Source organism: Gigantopelta aegis, chromosome 3 (assembly GCF_016097555.1).
Source record: "Gigantopelta aegis isolate Gae_Host chromosome 3, Gae_host_genome, whole genome shotgun sequence".
Lineage (NCBI taxonomy): Eukaryota > Metazoa > Mollusca > Gastropoda > Neomphalida > Peltospiridae > Gigantopelta > Gigantopelta aegis.
This window is the reverse complement of record NC_054701.1, coordinates 75,889,334-75,905,131: the sequence shown is the minus strand read 5'-3', so window position 1 is coordinate 75,905,131 and position 15,798 is coordinate 75,889,334. Positions and strand designations below refer to the sequence as shown.

The 15,798-nt window shown below is 40.1% G+C and overlaps 1 protein-coding gene across 2 annotated transcripts in view; it reads right to left on the bottom strand.

The window, feature by feature from the left end:
• The window catches only part of LOC121369091 (metabotropic glutamate receptor 3-like), a 184,463-nt gene that overhangs the window by 27,058 nt on the left and 141,607 nt on the right, over window positions 1-15,798 (bottom strand). For both annotated transcript variants that reach the window (XM_041493940.1, XM_041493941.1), the window contains exon 3: window positions 1,167-2,227. In XM_041493940.1, the coding sequence (XP_041349874.1) occupies window positions 1,167-2,227 (1,061 nt within the window). The remainder of the gene's footprint in view (window positions 1-1,166; window positions 2,228-15,798) is intronic.

Below are 15,798 nucleotides of genomic sequence, written 5' to 3'. Positions count from 1 at the left end.
TTAACGACGCACTCAACACATCTGTTTACGGTATGGCGTCAGACGTATGGTTAAGGACCATACAGATAATTAGCGAGGAAACCCGCTGTCGCCAATTCATTGGCTACTCTTTTCGATTAGCAGCAAGGGATCTTTTATATGCACCATCCCACAGACAGGGTAGTACATACCACGGCCTTTGATATACCAGTCGTGGTGCACTGGAACGAGAAATAGTCCAATGGGCCCACCGACGGGGATCGATCCCAGATCGACCGCGCATCAAGCAAGCGCTTTACCAGTGGGCTACGTCCCGCCCCCGTGTGGGAGTGTATGTTTATATATAAATATTTTGAAAGTCTGACAATTAAGCGTCTGCCCTATAATACCTATAATATATTATTTGAATAAAGCAGGCTCCGTCCGTGTGTTAAAGGTTTTTTGCTTCAAAGTGTGTGATATAATTGTAGTACTCACTGACTATCTCGTAATATTTTACAAGTCTGGCAAATTAGGTGTCTACCCAATAGTACCTATAATATATTATTATTTCAATAAAAGAGGATCCGTGTGTTAAATGCTTTTTGTTTCAAGTTGCGTGCTATAGTCGTGGAACTGACTGCCTGGTATCATGCACAAGTTAGTTACACACTGGGCGGGGTGGGTTGTTTCAATGTTGTTTACCAGCCGTTAGCCTACATGTCGCAACTGGACATTAAGAGTCATGGCTAGTCTATGGCCTGTACGGGTTTCATGAATACAGACAGTGTGACGCCAATCCAATATCTGGCGGGATCAAGTGGAGCTGAAAAGATGGTCCTTACAGTCATTATTTACTTAGAGAAAGCGTAAGGGAATTTTTTAGACAATCACCAAATCAAGAGCGTCAAATACTTTGTGAGGTGGTTTCTTGTATGTGTGTTGAGGGGTGGGGTGGGGTGTATCGGTATGTACTGAGAGACGCTCACACGATCACACGCACACACAGGCATACATTACATGCTCTCTCTCTCTCTCTCTCTCTCTCTCTCTCTCTCTCTCTCTCTCTCTCTCTCTCTCTCTCTCTCTCTCTCTCTCTCTCTCTCTCTCTCTCTCTCTCTCGCAGTCCATACCACAGCTCATATACATACTCGTCATCAAACAAAACAAAAACAAAAACAAACAAAAAAACAAAACTTGGAACTTACCTTAAAGGAATTGAGTGTTCCAAAGTATATAGGAACGAAGGCCAGCCATATAATGCATGTTGTGTACATGGCGAATCCGATAAACTTGGATTCATTGAAGTTTTCGGGTATTTTCCTTGTTTTTATCGCGTACACAGTACATATAATAATCAAAAGCATGTTATATACTAAAGATACTAGAAACGACAGGTCATCACTTTTACACTTTAGAATCACTTGCGCCTTCCGCTCGTCGGGAAAATGTAACCTCATGCCCGGGGGTTCCAACAGGAGCCACACCCCCGTGAACAGTACTTGAATGAACACCAGTATTCCTGCTATGAGAAGCTGGGACTTGGGGCTGATAAAAGGAGGTCTCTTGGCGGACCTCCTAGCACTTTCGAATATCCTTGAGATTCGGTTGGTCTTGGTCAATATGGCAGAATATACAACCGAGAACCCAAAGCCCACCCCAAATCTCTGGACAGCACAGATGATGGGAGACGGTTTGGCCAACAACAAGAAGGTATTCACGTAACAAAACAGACTCCCACTCAGTAGCATGTAGCTGAGCTCGCGGCCAGACGCCCTCACCACCGGAGTGTCGTTGTGGAAGAGGAATATCACAATCGTGAAGCCCGTGCACATGATGCCAACCCCGCTCAGGCACATCGGGATGATGGCGTAGATGCTTCCCCAGGTCATGTACTCGATCTCCAGGCCGAAGCAGCCGCTCTTGTTGGCGTACGGCCATTTCCCCTTGGGACATGGCTCGCAAGTCTTTTCGTCCATGACGAACTCCCAGGGCATGCACTTGGTACAGAGCCAGCAGCAAGGGTCGCCGTCCCGCATGTTCTTGATCTCTCCTTTCTGGCACGGCTCGCTACAGCGCGACTTGGGGATGTCCATGGTTCCGCCGGACCAGATGATCTTCTGCAGGTCAATGTCGAGGGTCGTGGCCCAGCGCCCCACCTCGCGGTACTCGTATTGTCTCGTCGATCGGTTCAGTTGGTAGTTCATGATGGTGTAGCGGCCAGGACCGTCACCAAACTTGTCAAATTCGATGTGAGCACCAAAACCATCTGTGGAAAAGTAAAACGAGAATAGTTATGACTTATTTTTATTCTTCTTCTTATCATCATCATCATCATCATCATCATCATCATCATCATCATCATCACCATCATCATCATCATCATCACCATTGTCATCATTGTTCTCAAAATCAATAACATCATCAATGCCATATGTCGACAGTAAAATGAGAATAGTTATTCTTATTTTTATTATTCGTATCAGTATCATCATCATCATCATCATCATCATCATCATCACCACCATCATTATCATCATCATTGTCATAATAATTGTCCTCAAAATCAATAACATCATCATCAATAACATCATCAATGTCATCTATAAAAAAGCAAAACGAGAATAGTTTTTTCTATTATTCTTATCATCAGCATCGTCAACATCATCAACACCATCATAAAATATACCCATACTAATCATTAACGTCATCGGGAATATAATATGACCATCATCAGTAACATATTAATCGTCGGCAACATTATCATCATTAACTTTATCGTCACGAGTTAATAAATAACTTTACACATGTACGCATATCAGTACATACCACGGTCTTTGATATACCAGTCGTGGTGCGTTGTCTGGAATGGGAAATAGCCTAATGTGTCCACCGACGGTGATCGATCACAGACCGACCGCGCATCAGACAAGCGCTTTACCACTGAGCTACGAATTATTTTATTAAACGATTCAGACAACACATTTTTATTTACGGTCATATTATATGACTTCAGACATATCGTTAAATACCACACAGATAATGAGAGAGGGAACCCGCTGTCACGATTCCACGTAATATTCTTTTCGATCAGCACCAAGGTATCTTTTATAGGCACCATCATACAGATGGGATAGTATATACCACGGTCTTTGTAATGCTAGTTTTGGGACAGTGGCTGGAACGAGAAATAGCACAATGGTTTCACTGACAGTATTCGATCGTAGATCGATCGCGCATCAAGCGAACGCCTTATCATTGGACTACGTCCCGCCTTCTTAGCTGAAGAGGAAAATACATAGTAATATAAATTGTTTGTCCTTGATGAGCAATTTGCCCCGCGACCTTGTATTTAAAATTATAATTGGTCTTACTACCTAAATTATATCTGATTTAATTACATATTTCGATATAATTCATATACTTCACTGATAGCAGAAAAACAGTGGGGGAAAAAAGGAAAAGACAAAACACTCGTGATAGCAAAGCAAGGGAATGTTTAGGTAATGAAACATTTGCATTCTGTTTTATAGAAATATTAAATGTCAAATACACAGGTCATTGAGACACCTGATCAAGTTACACGCTTTTTGTACTCATATAATATCATACCCACTACTCCCATCAAGGAATATTTTAAATTCCTCACGAACAAGAAGTTTGTTTTGTTTAACGACACCACTAGAGCAAATTGATTTATTAATCATCGGCTATTAGATGTCAAACATTTGGTTGTTATGACTCGTAGTCATCAGAGGAAACCTGCTACATTTTTCCATTAGCATCAAGGGATCTTTTATATGCACTTTCCCAGACATGAAAGCACACACCACGGCTTTTCACCTGTTGTGGTGCACTGGTTGGAACAAGAAAAAACTCATCAGTTGAATTTTTCCACCGAGGTGGTTCGATCCTGCAACGCAAGTACCTCAAGTGAGCACCTAACCAACTGAGCTAAATGCCGCCCCTCCTCACATACAAAGACTTATTGTCGTGAAGGATTTGTTGGAATGGCAAAGAAACCCATTTTTGGTCTATCGAAGTGATTCCATAATTACGGCTAATCCACACCCCCCCCCCCCCCCCACCCCCCATTTCATTGATTTTATTTATATTTATTTTCGTCCTTATATTCAATTAAGGTTCAAGCAAGATGTTTTGGGCACACACCTAAGCAATCTGGGCTGTCTGTCTGTGGGTTAGTGGAGAGAGAGAGAGAGAGAGAGAGAGAGAGAGAGAGAGAGAGAGAGAGAGAGAGAGAGAGAGAGAGAGAGAGAGAGAGAGAGAGAGAGAGAGAGAGAGACATTGATCATTTTGACCTAATACATTGACATTTTTTAGATTTGGCCATGTGTAGAAATTCGATAGATCTCTCTACTCTTTTTTAATGCCCTTGTTATGATATTGTTCGTTTTAATCCAATACATCACCAGCAGGATAAAAGCAAAACAAAAAACAATGATTTTTTTTTAGATTCGGTATTGTGTAGAAATTCGATTTTTATACACTTTGTAATCCTCTAGTTAATATATTACCAAAAGAATAATAATAATAAAACAAAAATTCGTAGATTCGGCCATATGTAGAAATTCGATCTCTATATTCTTTTTTATGCCCTGGTTATGATATTGGTCGTTTTTACCTCATACATCACCACAGCAGGATAATAACAAAACAAAATACCCACAGAGATTTCTTAGATTCAGCTATGTGTAGAAATTCGATCTCTGTACTTATCTTAATGCCCTGGTTATGATATTGGTCGTTTTGACCTCATACATCATCACAGCAGGATAATAACGCAAAAAAACCCACCACCATGGGCGTACGACCCGGGGGGGGGGGGCAGGGGGGGGGGGGGGCAAATTCGGGCAAAACAGTGGGAAAACAGTGGGGAAAATTCGAGCAGTTTTTATCTGGGTAAAATTTCGGGCAAATCACAGATTTCTTAGATTCGGCCATGTGTAGAAATTCGATTTCTGTACTCTTCTTAATGCCCTGGTTATGATATTGGTCGTTTAGATATGATACATCACCAGCAGGATCTGGAGTGTTTCTCCTTATGAAAGGAAGCCCATGTATTGGTGGCGGTGGGCTTCACGATATTCAATCCTTAGCCCATTTGGCAAAGGACGCTACACAGGATCAATCTGGAACGTTTATGGGGGAGAAGTATGCTCGGCAGCTGTTCTCGGGGCTGGGCAACTCTCCCTAACTTTATTATACTATGCGCTTCAGATGGGAGCGGAATATTATATAGTAACGTGATGGGCCGCTGTTCTCGGGGCCTTTCAACTCTTGATTATATAGGCAAGGGGCCTCTGTCCGCAGGGCCCCTTGATTCGATTATATAGGCAAGGGGCCGCTGTCCGCAGGGCCCCTTGATTGGATTATTATAGGCAAGGGGCCGCTGTCCGCAGGGCCCCTTGATTTGATTATATAGGCAAGGGGCCGCTGTCCGCAGGGCCCCTTGATTTGATTATATAGGCAAGGGGCCGCTGTTCACAGGACCCCTTGATTTTTTCATTGATGTTGATTTAATTGTGTAATGTCTATTTTTTTTTATTGATATTGAATTGTTTGATGTGTCCTTGATTGATATTGTTGAATTTGATTGTTGGAATTGATTGTTTGTTTTTGCGTGCCATTTTGCCTTTTGTGGTCGGCAGCAAATTAAAAATCTAGCCGTGGCCAATCTTAAGCCAATACCGGGAGGGGGGGGGGGGATAAATGTGTAAATTATGATCAGTGTTAGTTATTATATTTAGTGTAGTCTATTTAGTTATTCTGGGGTTTCGGTGGTGTCTAGAATAATAGGATTTATTCATTCAGGAATAAATCTGGTTATTATAGCAACTGCCGTAATATTGGTCTGGTGTAACCAGTCGCTTAGAATGCAGTATAGCAGTTTTGTCAATTAAAAAAAACAGTCTTATCTTTCAGCTATCTGGTTTGGAGAGACCAGTCTATCTTTTTCGGAAACGAGCCATCGAACAAAGACATCGGGGAATTGACAGGAGACAGATAACTAATTTAATCCTTTTTTCAGAATTTTTATTGACACCCGCCCACCCTGACCCAAGAACATATGGATGGAAACTTGGTTCTGATACTGACGTCTTCGATTTTTGTCTTTATATATAGTGTTTCACATTGTTGTGTCCCGATACTGCTGGTTCCATTTGTCCGTTTCAGATAAGAACTACAAAGGAATGCTCCTACACACTCCAGAAATGTCGCAGGGAGAGTAGCTGTTACTACCGACGAGCGGCCAAATATGGACAGTTTCCGGAACAATATTTGTGTAAATAATACCAACAAATATTTTAGTAATCTATTGCTTTTTCCAGAGACTTTCATCCCAGAAATTACTGAGGTTTCTCTGGGTTTTTTAGAGCGAGATTATATAGTCACGGCTAGTGACATGGTGATCGATATTGAACATTGGTGAGGCATAGGACGCTACACAGGCTCAATCTGGAACGTTTATGGGGGAGAAATATGCTCGGCAGCTGTTCTCAGGGCTGGGCAACTCTCCCTAACTTTATTATACTATGCGCTTCAGATGGGAGCGGAATATTATATAGTAACGTGATGGGCCGCTGTTCTCGGGGCCTTTCAACTCTTGATTATATAGGCAAGGGGCCGCTGTCCGCAGGGCCCCTTGATTTGATTATATAGGCAAGGGGCCGCTCTTCGCAGGGCCCCTTGATTGGATTATTATAGGCAAGGGGCCGCTGTTTACAGGGCCCCTTGATTTTTTCATTGATGTTGATTTAATTGTGTAATGTCTATTTTTTGTTATTGATATTGAATTGTTTGATGTGTCCTTGATTGATATTGTTGAATTTAATTGTTGGAATTGATTGTTTGTTTTTGCGTGCCTTTTTGCCTTTTGTGGTCGGCAGCAAATTAAAAATCTAGCCGTGGCCAATCTTAAGCCAATACCGGGAGGGGGGGGGGGGGGGATAAATGTGTAAATTATGATCAGTGTTAGTTATTATATTTAGTGTAGTCTATTTAGTTATTTTGGGGTTTCGGTGGTGTCTAGAATAATGCCCTGGTTATGATATTTGTCGTTTAGATATGATGCATCACCAGCAGGATCTGGAGTGTTTCTCCTTATGAAAGGAAGCCCGTGTATTGGCCACGGTTCTTAACTCGGTGCGACTACACGATATTCAGCAATAAAACATAGCCACGTTAACGCGCTATCGGACAGACTGAATACCGGGATTATAATAGTCAATTTGCCGATAAGCGACTCTTCTACCGAAGTTACCCATATATATATGCAGCGTATCAACACACCCATGTAGTACACGAATAAAAAGTGTGATACCTCACATTTAATCTACCTGTAAGAAAATGGGGGGTCACATATTATTTAACATATTTAATTAATGTTTCGAATTAGCAACCCTAATTTTTACTGAAAATCGCAGACTCACTTTTGGGGGTACGCTGCACTAGTTTCGACCTCTGGTGTATACCGTATAACAACTTAATAACAAATAAAAGCGTATTTATTGATTGCCAATAGATAATAGTATTTGCACACAATCAATGTAACATATTACTACCAATCAAAGCCGCAGCTGTTTTTACTCCGTAAATATTTGACACAGAACTCTCTTCTTTTGGTACCTTATAACGACAGACAACATGATTATCGTGTCTAGGTCGAATTCCCCCCCCCCCCCCCCACCCCTTTTCAACGCCACCCATCCTGAAGGCAAAACGTGTTAGGAAGATAAAATCACAATTGTCAGCCTGTGGGTTATTTTTATATTGGCTGATAGTAATTCAACAGAGATTTATTAATATCCCGCTGATTTTTACATTGGTTTTCAGATAACGTTTCCGTGAAGTAACATATGTTGTTATGTTTCTTGTCTAACACGAATTTGCATAGATAGTATGATAGTATTCATGAATACCGTGTCCTGTTAAAGTAGATACACGTACATACAGCTATACATATCAGATAGGGTAGTTTCAGAAATTATTCCATGTGGGGGTTGTGTGCCATTTAAATTAAAAACAAATCTTCGTGTGACGTCTAATTGATCATATGGGATAAGAGGAAGGAACCATAATTATTATTAATGTTTTACTTCATTTTATTTTTATTTCATTTCATTTGTTCGGGGCTGGGATCTGACAGATCTACTACATTTTTTTCTCCATGCATATTTAGTTTAATTAAACGTATAAATTTTAGTTCTTACATGATAAAAGTTAAAAGTGGGAGTTAATGTTTTTTTAGAAGGTTGTGTTTTTTAAACTTTGAAACAGCAAACTAAAACCTATGGTTATTGTTAATTTGTGGATGATGCGTATTATTTTCGATACACTTTCCCACTGGGCTATTTCTCGTTTCAACCAGTGTTCCACAACTGGTGTAAAACAGGCCGTGGTATGTACTATCCTGGGTATGGAATGGTTAATATAAAATATCGCTTGCTACTAATTAAGTGTGAGTGGTGATAGCGGATTTCCTCTCTCAAATGTCCCACACCAATAACCGGAATTGAAATGTGAAGTGTGCGTCATTAAATAAAACATTTTTTCCTTCTTCTTCCATTGTGCTAGGTTCTGACTATCAACTGCCAGCAGAAAGTTGGCCAACGTTCTACTGTCAAGACTTCTACGACTGTCCAGTTGCTAGTCTGAACGCTCTTACAACTCAAATCTCGTCGTATAACCCATTAGTTGTTAATCTAAGTGCACCCGTTGTAGTTAGCAGTTGGGGAAAGTTACAATTCAACCATCGAGTTGGCCAACTTTCTGCTGGCAGTTGACAGTCTGACACTAGCATTCATATTTCTATCTTGTTGTCAGTATATAAATAAGAACCAAATGCTTCAGTATCATATGAAAATCGACTATCGAAAATGTGTGTTTTTTATTATTGTTTGTGGGATTTCTTTTTGGGGTGTGTGTGTGTGTGTGTGTTTGTGGTTTTTTTTCTTTCTTTTTTTTCAAATAATTATTAATCGTAATACCGTGCAGGTAACTAGTATGTTGGTTGTGGTTAGCTTAGGTAAATAATTCGTCATTGATATCCATTCTTACCTTAAATCTTAGTTCCAATACTGGAACGGCTAAAGAATGAAGTCAAATATTGTTTCAAATAAGGTAACATTTCGTTACAAGTAAATCGGTCAAGTAGTATCATAGCTAAATGGTTAATACTGAAAGAGTATAGGTTGTCGATACAGTTAAAGCTGCAATCTAGTGTAAGTGTTTTAATAGTTAAGTATTTAGAATGGATCATCGACTTTTCCTTCGATTTTCTTTAGAACGTGATGTACAATTTAGGTGACATTCCAACGCATATTTGGTCAAATCGACTCGTTGTGGGAAGCCGTTGCGGAAATCCCATGCAAGAGGTTAGGAGGTCCGCGCGCAAACTCCAAAATCTCAATCTCTCTCTCTCTCTCTCTCTCTCTCTCTCTCTCTCTCTCTCTCTCTCTCTCTCTCTCTCTCTCTCTCTCTCTCTCACTTTGTCTCTGCCTTTCTCTTCCTCCCTCTCTTCCCCTTCTCTCACGCCCCCACCCCTCTCTCTCTCTCTCTCTCTCTCTCTCTCTCTCTCTTCTCACTTTGTCTCTGAATTTCTCTTTCTCTCTTCCCCCCCTCTCTCTCTCTCTCTCTCTCTCTCTCTCTCTCTCTCTCTCTCTCTCTCTCTCTCTCTCTCTGTGTGTGTGTGTGTGTGTATTAGTATATATTAAAGCTATTTAACCCTCCAATGAATCGAGTTAGCATGGGCTAAAGCATGCCAACTGCGTATCTCTCACATGTTAGTTACATTGTTTATTTGTAATAATTCTCCATGTTGCTATGTTTATTTGTTTGTGTCTCCATAGTTCTATATACATAATATGTACATGACTATAATAAAGCTGAACTATATAAGCCTTCGGGCGACAGACTACTGTAGAAATGGTATACCATCAAGGCAAATGACTTAACGAAACATTCTAACAAAGTCATTGATTTATTTTAACCATTATTCTGCATGTATTATTCAGATCTTCACTCTCTCTCTCTCTCTCTCTCACACACACACACACACACACACATATATATATATATATATATATATATATATATATATATATATATATATATGTATATGTATATATGTGTGTGTGTGTGTATATATGTTTTAGTATGCATATGTGCGTGCGTGTGTGTGTGTATTTGAAGATTTAATAACAATATTTGACATTCGGGCCTACAATTCACAGAATGTAGCAAATATCCATATAGTAACGAGTATGAAATACAAATACAAGTTACAGTCCCCATACTTTTTAGCCAATTCCATATTCAGTAGGGTTGAATACACACACAAACACACACACACACACACACACACACACAGAGTGGGAGAGAATGAATGTATGTATGTACGTACGTGTGTGTGTGTGTGTGTGTGTGTGTGTGTGTGTGTGTGTGTGTGTGTGTGTGTGTGTGTGTGTGTATGTGTGTGCATGCATGCGTGTGTGTGTGTTTGTGTGTATAATATATTGATATATGACACACAACAGGTACAGTTAAGGTACCAGAAACCTCGAATCATCAATGTCGTGGTGTAACAAACTTGCATTGAATGAGTTAATAATAATTGATGATATACTTGATGCTATTTAGCCAAGCAGCTTCGATGTTATTTAACATTCCTGTCTGGCTGTGCGATTGAAAATTAACAATTAAAGAGTTCGTCGAATCAAACTAGGTCGGTACCGTAAATCGTGGAATATTGGACGGATCTAGAGTACGTGCAGAGTATAAAATGCTGACAGTGTCTAGAATATAGTCTGACCTGGAATATTGGCTGGGTCTACATTATAGTATAGCGTGATACATACACAGGGTCTGAAGTATAGGCATTGTCTAGAATATAGGCTGTCTGGCATATAGGTAGGGTCTAGAATATAGGCTGTCTGGCATATAGGTAGGGTCTAGAATATAGGCTGTCTGGCATATAGGCAGGGTCTAGAATATAGGCTGTGTCTAGCATATAGGCAGGGTCTAGAATATAGGCTGTGTCTGGCATATAGGCAGGGTCTAGAATATAGGCTGTGTCTGGCATATAGGCAGGGTCTAGAAAATAGGCTGTCTGGCATATAGGCAGGGTCTAGAATATAGGCTGTCTGACATATAGGCAGGGTCTAGAATATAGGCAGGGTCTCAGGAAACTAAGGTTCTAGGTTCTCAGGCGAACAACGATTCTGGGTTCTCGGGGAACTACGATTCTGGGTTCTCAGGGAACTACGATTCTGGGTTCTCAGACGAACTACGATTCTGGGTTCTCAAGGAACTACGATTCTGGGTTTTCAGACGAAATAGAATATTGAGTTCTCAGGAGAAATAGGATTAGGTGAACTAGCATTCTAGATTCTCGAGCGAACTAAGATCCTGGCCTCCCTGAACAGTAATTTGTTTTGGTTGTTTGAGGACCCCAAGAATGCTAGACCCCAAAAAGTAATTTCAGTTTTTCTCCAGTGTTCAGTTTGTCCGGTTTCTATTCAAGACACGAAAAGGCCCGATTTCTTTTTAATGGTTTACGGTATGTTGCTTTCCTTATACTTACAGTCTTAAAGCTGAGGCAAGCTAAATTATTTAGAATATCATTTGCTCTGTTAGTTATGGTTCGATACTTCATAAAGCAGCGATCTCGGAAGACCTCCACGCGACCAGCTGGTGTTCTGCAGCCTCAATATGATTGATTATAATACCATGCCGTGTGCATGTCCGCCATCGCTTCGTGTCTCGGTCAACGCCAAGATCATAGTCTTCCTATAGAACATGTCCAATTAATGGATTCCTGTACAGGAGTTCATGTTTACGTATCAGCATCAAGACAAAAAAACGTTTAATGAACCGTTAGAGGCTCATAGCGATATTGAGTATCTGCTGTATTGACTTCTCAAGATGGTCAACAACTGGATATGGTAATGACAGAAATGACCCGCGATCCTGGGTGTAGGTGGTGGGATTTTTGGTGTTTTTTTGGATTGTGGGGGTTTGGTGAGTGGGGGTGGTGTGTGGGTATTGCATCGAAATAGTTATACTAAGCCCATAGTAAAATCTTATGAGAAATAGTAGGTGTGTGACACTGATGGCCACAAAAAGGCAAACACCTGTCGCGGTTGAGACCCAAGAGGACTTGGATGTGGATCTATAGACATCGGAAGGAATTCAACGACAGGAGATACTGCCAGAGAAGGACCAAATAAAATAGAAAGGAAAATTAATTAAAATCAACCCACTTATTTGACTTATAGAGCGTTTTAGTTATGTACCAAACATATTCAGATATACTTTTAGCACGATTTACTGATGCCATTGTACAAATGGTGACTAAATAAGGATTCTATTTAACAGTAATGAAAAAAAAAAAACGAAAAAAAACCCGCACATGGTACGGAGTATTTTATTTTTCAAACAGTTCATTTTGTGTGTGACTTGCGTATTGGCCGTCTGGGAATGTATATCAGCTAGTAGGGGGAGGGGTCTAACTCAGTCGGTAGAGCGCTCTTCTCAGGTGTTTTGGGCAATGGATCAATTATTTTATCAGGTTTATCCCTGTCTCAACCAGTGCCGTGGTACGTGCTGTCCTGTCTGCGAGAAAGTGCATATAAAAGATGTCTTTCTGCCAATGGAAAAAATAATGAAAGTGGGTTTCCTACAAGAGTATTATGTCAAAATTATTAAATGTTTGAAACCCTATAGTCGATTACTGATAAATTAATGTGAAGTGTTATCGTTAAACAAAACAAATTATTTTGAAAAAATCGTGTTAAATTGCCAGTATGTTTGATCACTTATGTATTTGGTAAACTAATGTGGAGGAATCTTTTTAAATTCCACCCAAACTTAATTTTAAAGTTTTTTGAACATTTTGATTTCTATACAGAATTTAAAAATACTCTTACCAAGGTAATATTTGTATTGTTCATAATATTCATATGCTAACCTTTGTTTGACACCCAATAACCGATGTATGCATTTGTACTGTGGTATCGTTTAAGCAATTCTCCACAACTGGTGTAACAAAGGCCGTGGTATGTCCTATCCTGCATGTGGGATGGTACATATAAAAGATCCCTTTCTGCTAATCGAAAGAGTAGCCCATGAAGTGGCGACAGCGGGTTTCTTCTCTCAATATATGTGTGGTCCTTAACCATATGTCTGACGCCATATAACCGTAAATAAAATGTGTTGAGTGCGTCGACAAATAAAACATTTCCTTCGTTTAATCAATTAGTTATGTTTAATACTATTCAAGAAATCGCGAACATAACAAGATTTGCAAATATTTGGATTCGATAAGCGACTATACACTATAAAATTGTCATATGGCCGAAAGAAAGCAACTTAGGGAGACACCACAGCATCGTAAAGGTCTAAAATTAACGAGCTACTTTCGATTCACTAATATCAAAACCTATATTAGCTCGGCCATTTACCTTTCGACCGACCGTTCAAAATTGCGCCAAATTCCCTCAATCAAAATTGCGCACCCTTTTCTCTTTGGCATTTAACTGCTCCATTCAAATTCCATAGCACCACCACCACCCCCACCCGCCTGCTACCGATTTGATCGGGCTGCTGGTGCTCCCTTGCACCTGCCAGTGCAGGCGGTCCCTCCTCTCCCTCCCCCACCTTTCCTGTCATGGACTTATGCCCACAACAGGCGTGCGCTACAACAGCTTGTTCTGAATGTGCACGTAAAACCCTATGACATGACATGACATGAAAGAAAGCATCATTTTAAACACGACGCCAGAGCTGAGGTCAACTAGATCGAGCAGAGAAAAACGTCAACTAAACTAGTTTATGCGCTTCGCGGTAAAACAACTGCCCACGTCGGGAACCAATCAAATAGTTAGCGAACATTAGCGAAACGTTTGCTGACTGAACTTGGGGTAGGTTTCAGTCATAAAAAGCATCCTGAGTGTACTGCTAAAGCAATACATGTCCTGTACGTGTCCCAACGAACGTTCGTATCGCCTTATTCAAAGAACATACGTCTGTGATAAATGAGTAAATCGCCATGAACGTCAAACATGATCTGTAACAGAACATGATAAAGCTGTATAAAAATATAAGTCGGGAAAACAAAACTTTTCGTATCTCCTAAATTCAAGGGCTATAACTATGTCAGAAATGGGTAAATCGCCGTGAAAGTCACACTTGATCTGTAACCATAATAAAATATGATCTGCTTGATAAAGCTATACACAATATATCAGCTTAATATCTCGAGGGGTTGCGAAACAAACCATCCGGAAAACTATGTATGGGACAGACAGGCAGACAGACAGACAGACTGAAGGGCGGATATAAAAAATATAGCCCCTCACCCTTCCCACCTCCCCGTTGGACCGGATGGGGACTAATAATATACTAGAGGTGTACGTCAAGCGAGTATCTTTAAGTGAAAGCGGTCCGTTAATGTTACAATTCTAAGAAACTACAATGCTCGTTTGTACATAAATAAGACTTTAACAGCATTAGCTCCGCGTATTGGAGCAAGCGATAACGAAATCTGCGGAAGCTTTGGTCGTGTTGACTTTCAATATGAAATAGCTCTGCAAGAAATCCTTTTCACACAAGCGAACGAAATGAAATGTTCGCCTTAAATTGATGCTTTATTTCCCAGGGGAGGATTATTTCAAGATACTACTAACATAGATTCCGACAGAAGAAAACCCCCACTACAATTACCAAGTCAGCCGACGGAATTTGAATCAGATGCTAAAACAAAAAAGAATAAAGCTTCCTCGCTGTCTGTCTACCCTCTCTCTCTGTTTTTCTCTCGCTCGCTCACTCTCTCCCCTCTGTGTGTCTCTCTGTCTCTCTCTCTCTCTCTCTCTCTCTCTCTCTCTCTCTCTCTCTCTCTCTCTCTCTCTCTCTCTCTCTCTCTCTCACATAACACACTACTAGGCCGTAGGATCGAACCTCCTCGGTGGACCATTTAGGATTTCCCGTTGTGTTTCGTAGGACTAGTAATAACAAAAAACCTTAAAAAAACCCCGATAATGATAATAATGAATATAATAATACTACTACTACTACTACTACTACTACTACTACTACTACTACTACTACTACTACTACTAATAATAATAATAATAATATAAAATAATGATGATGCTGATGATGATGATCATCATAAAGGAATACCTATATTTAGATCAACCCAATAACGCAAGTTTACATGCATTTTTTTTTTCTTATTTATAATTTCTCAATTCAGGATCTGTTTGTAAAAGTCTGAATGTGTTTCTATCTTAAAGTATATTCGTTTTACCTTAACCCTTTGCTTGAGTTTCAACAAAACGTGATTTCATGAGACATAAAAAAAAATCTATATATTTTCCCACAAGAAAACCCCACAAATTGTCTACGACCAACAATACGTAATGATTTTACAACTCTGTTACATACTTACTGGCGATAGAACAGTTATTCAGCATTACAATTCAAGACAAGATGTTTTTACTTCCGACTATACGTGTTTCCGTTGTCGTAATATCTCGTAGGAGACTGAGCAGATTACGTTGGATTTCTACCCTACTTACAGTCCTTAAACCGCATACCCCGCGTCTTATGTGTACTAAAATAACACGTCTATTGGACATCTGACATTTACGTCAAGTGCAAAAAAAGACTATTACTGTCAGTGTGTTCTGAATAGCGATTAATTTCATTTGTTGTAAACATCAATACCGAGACTCGACACAAAAAGACGTTTTGTTCTGCCTGGCCTATCGAGACCGAACTTAATGAAAGACTTCTTTGTAAAGTGTTTTCAAAGTCGCA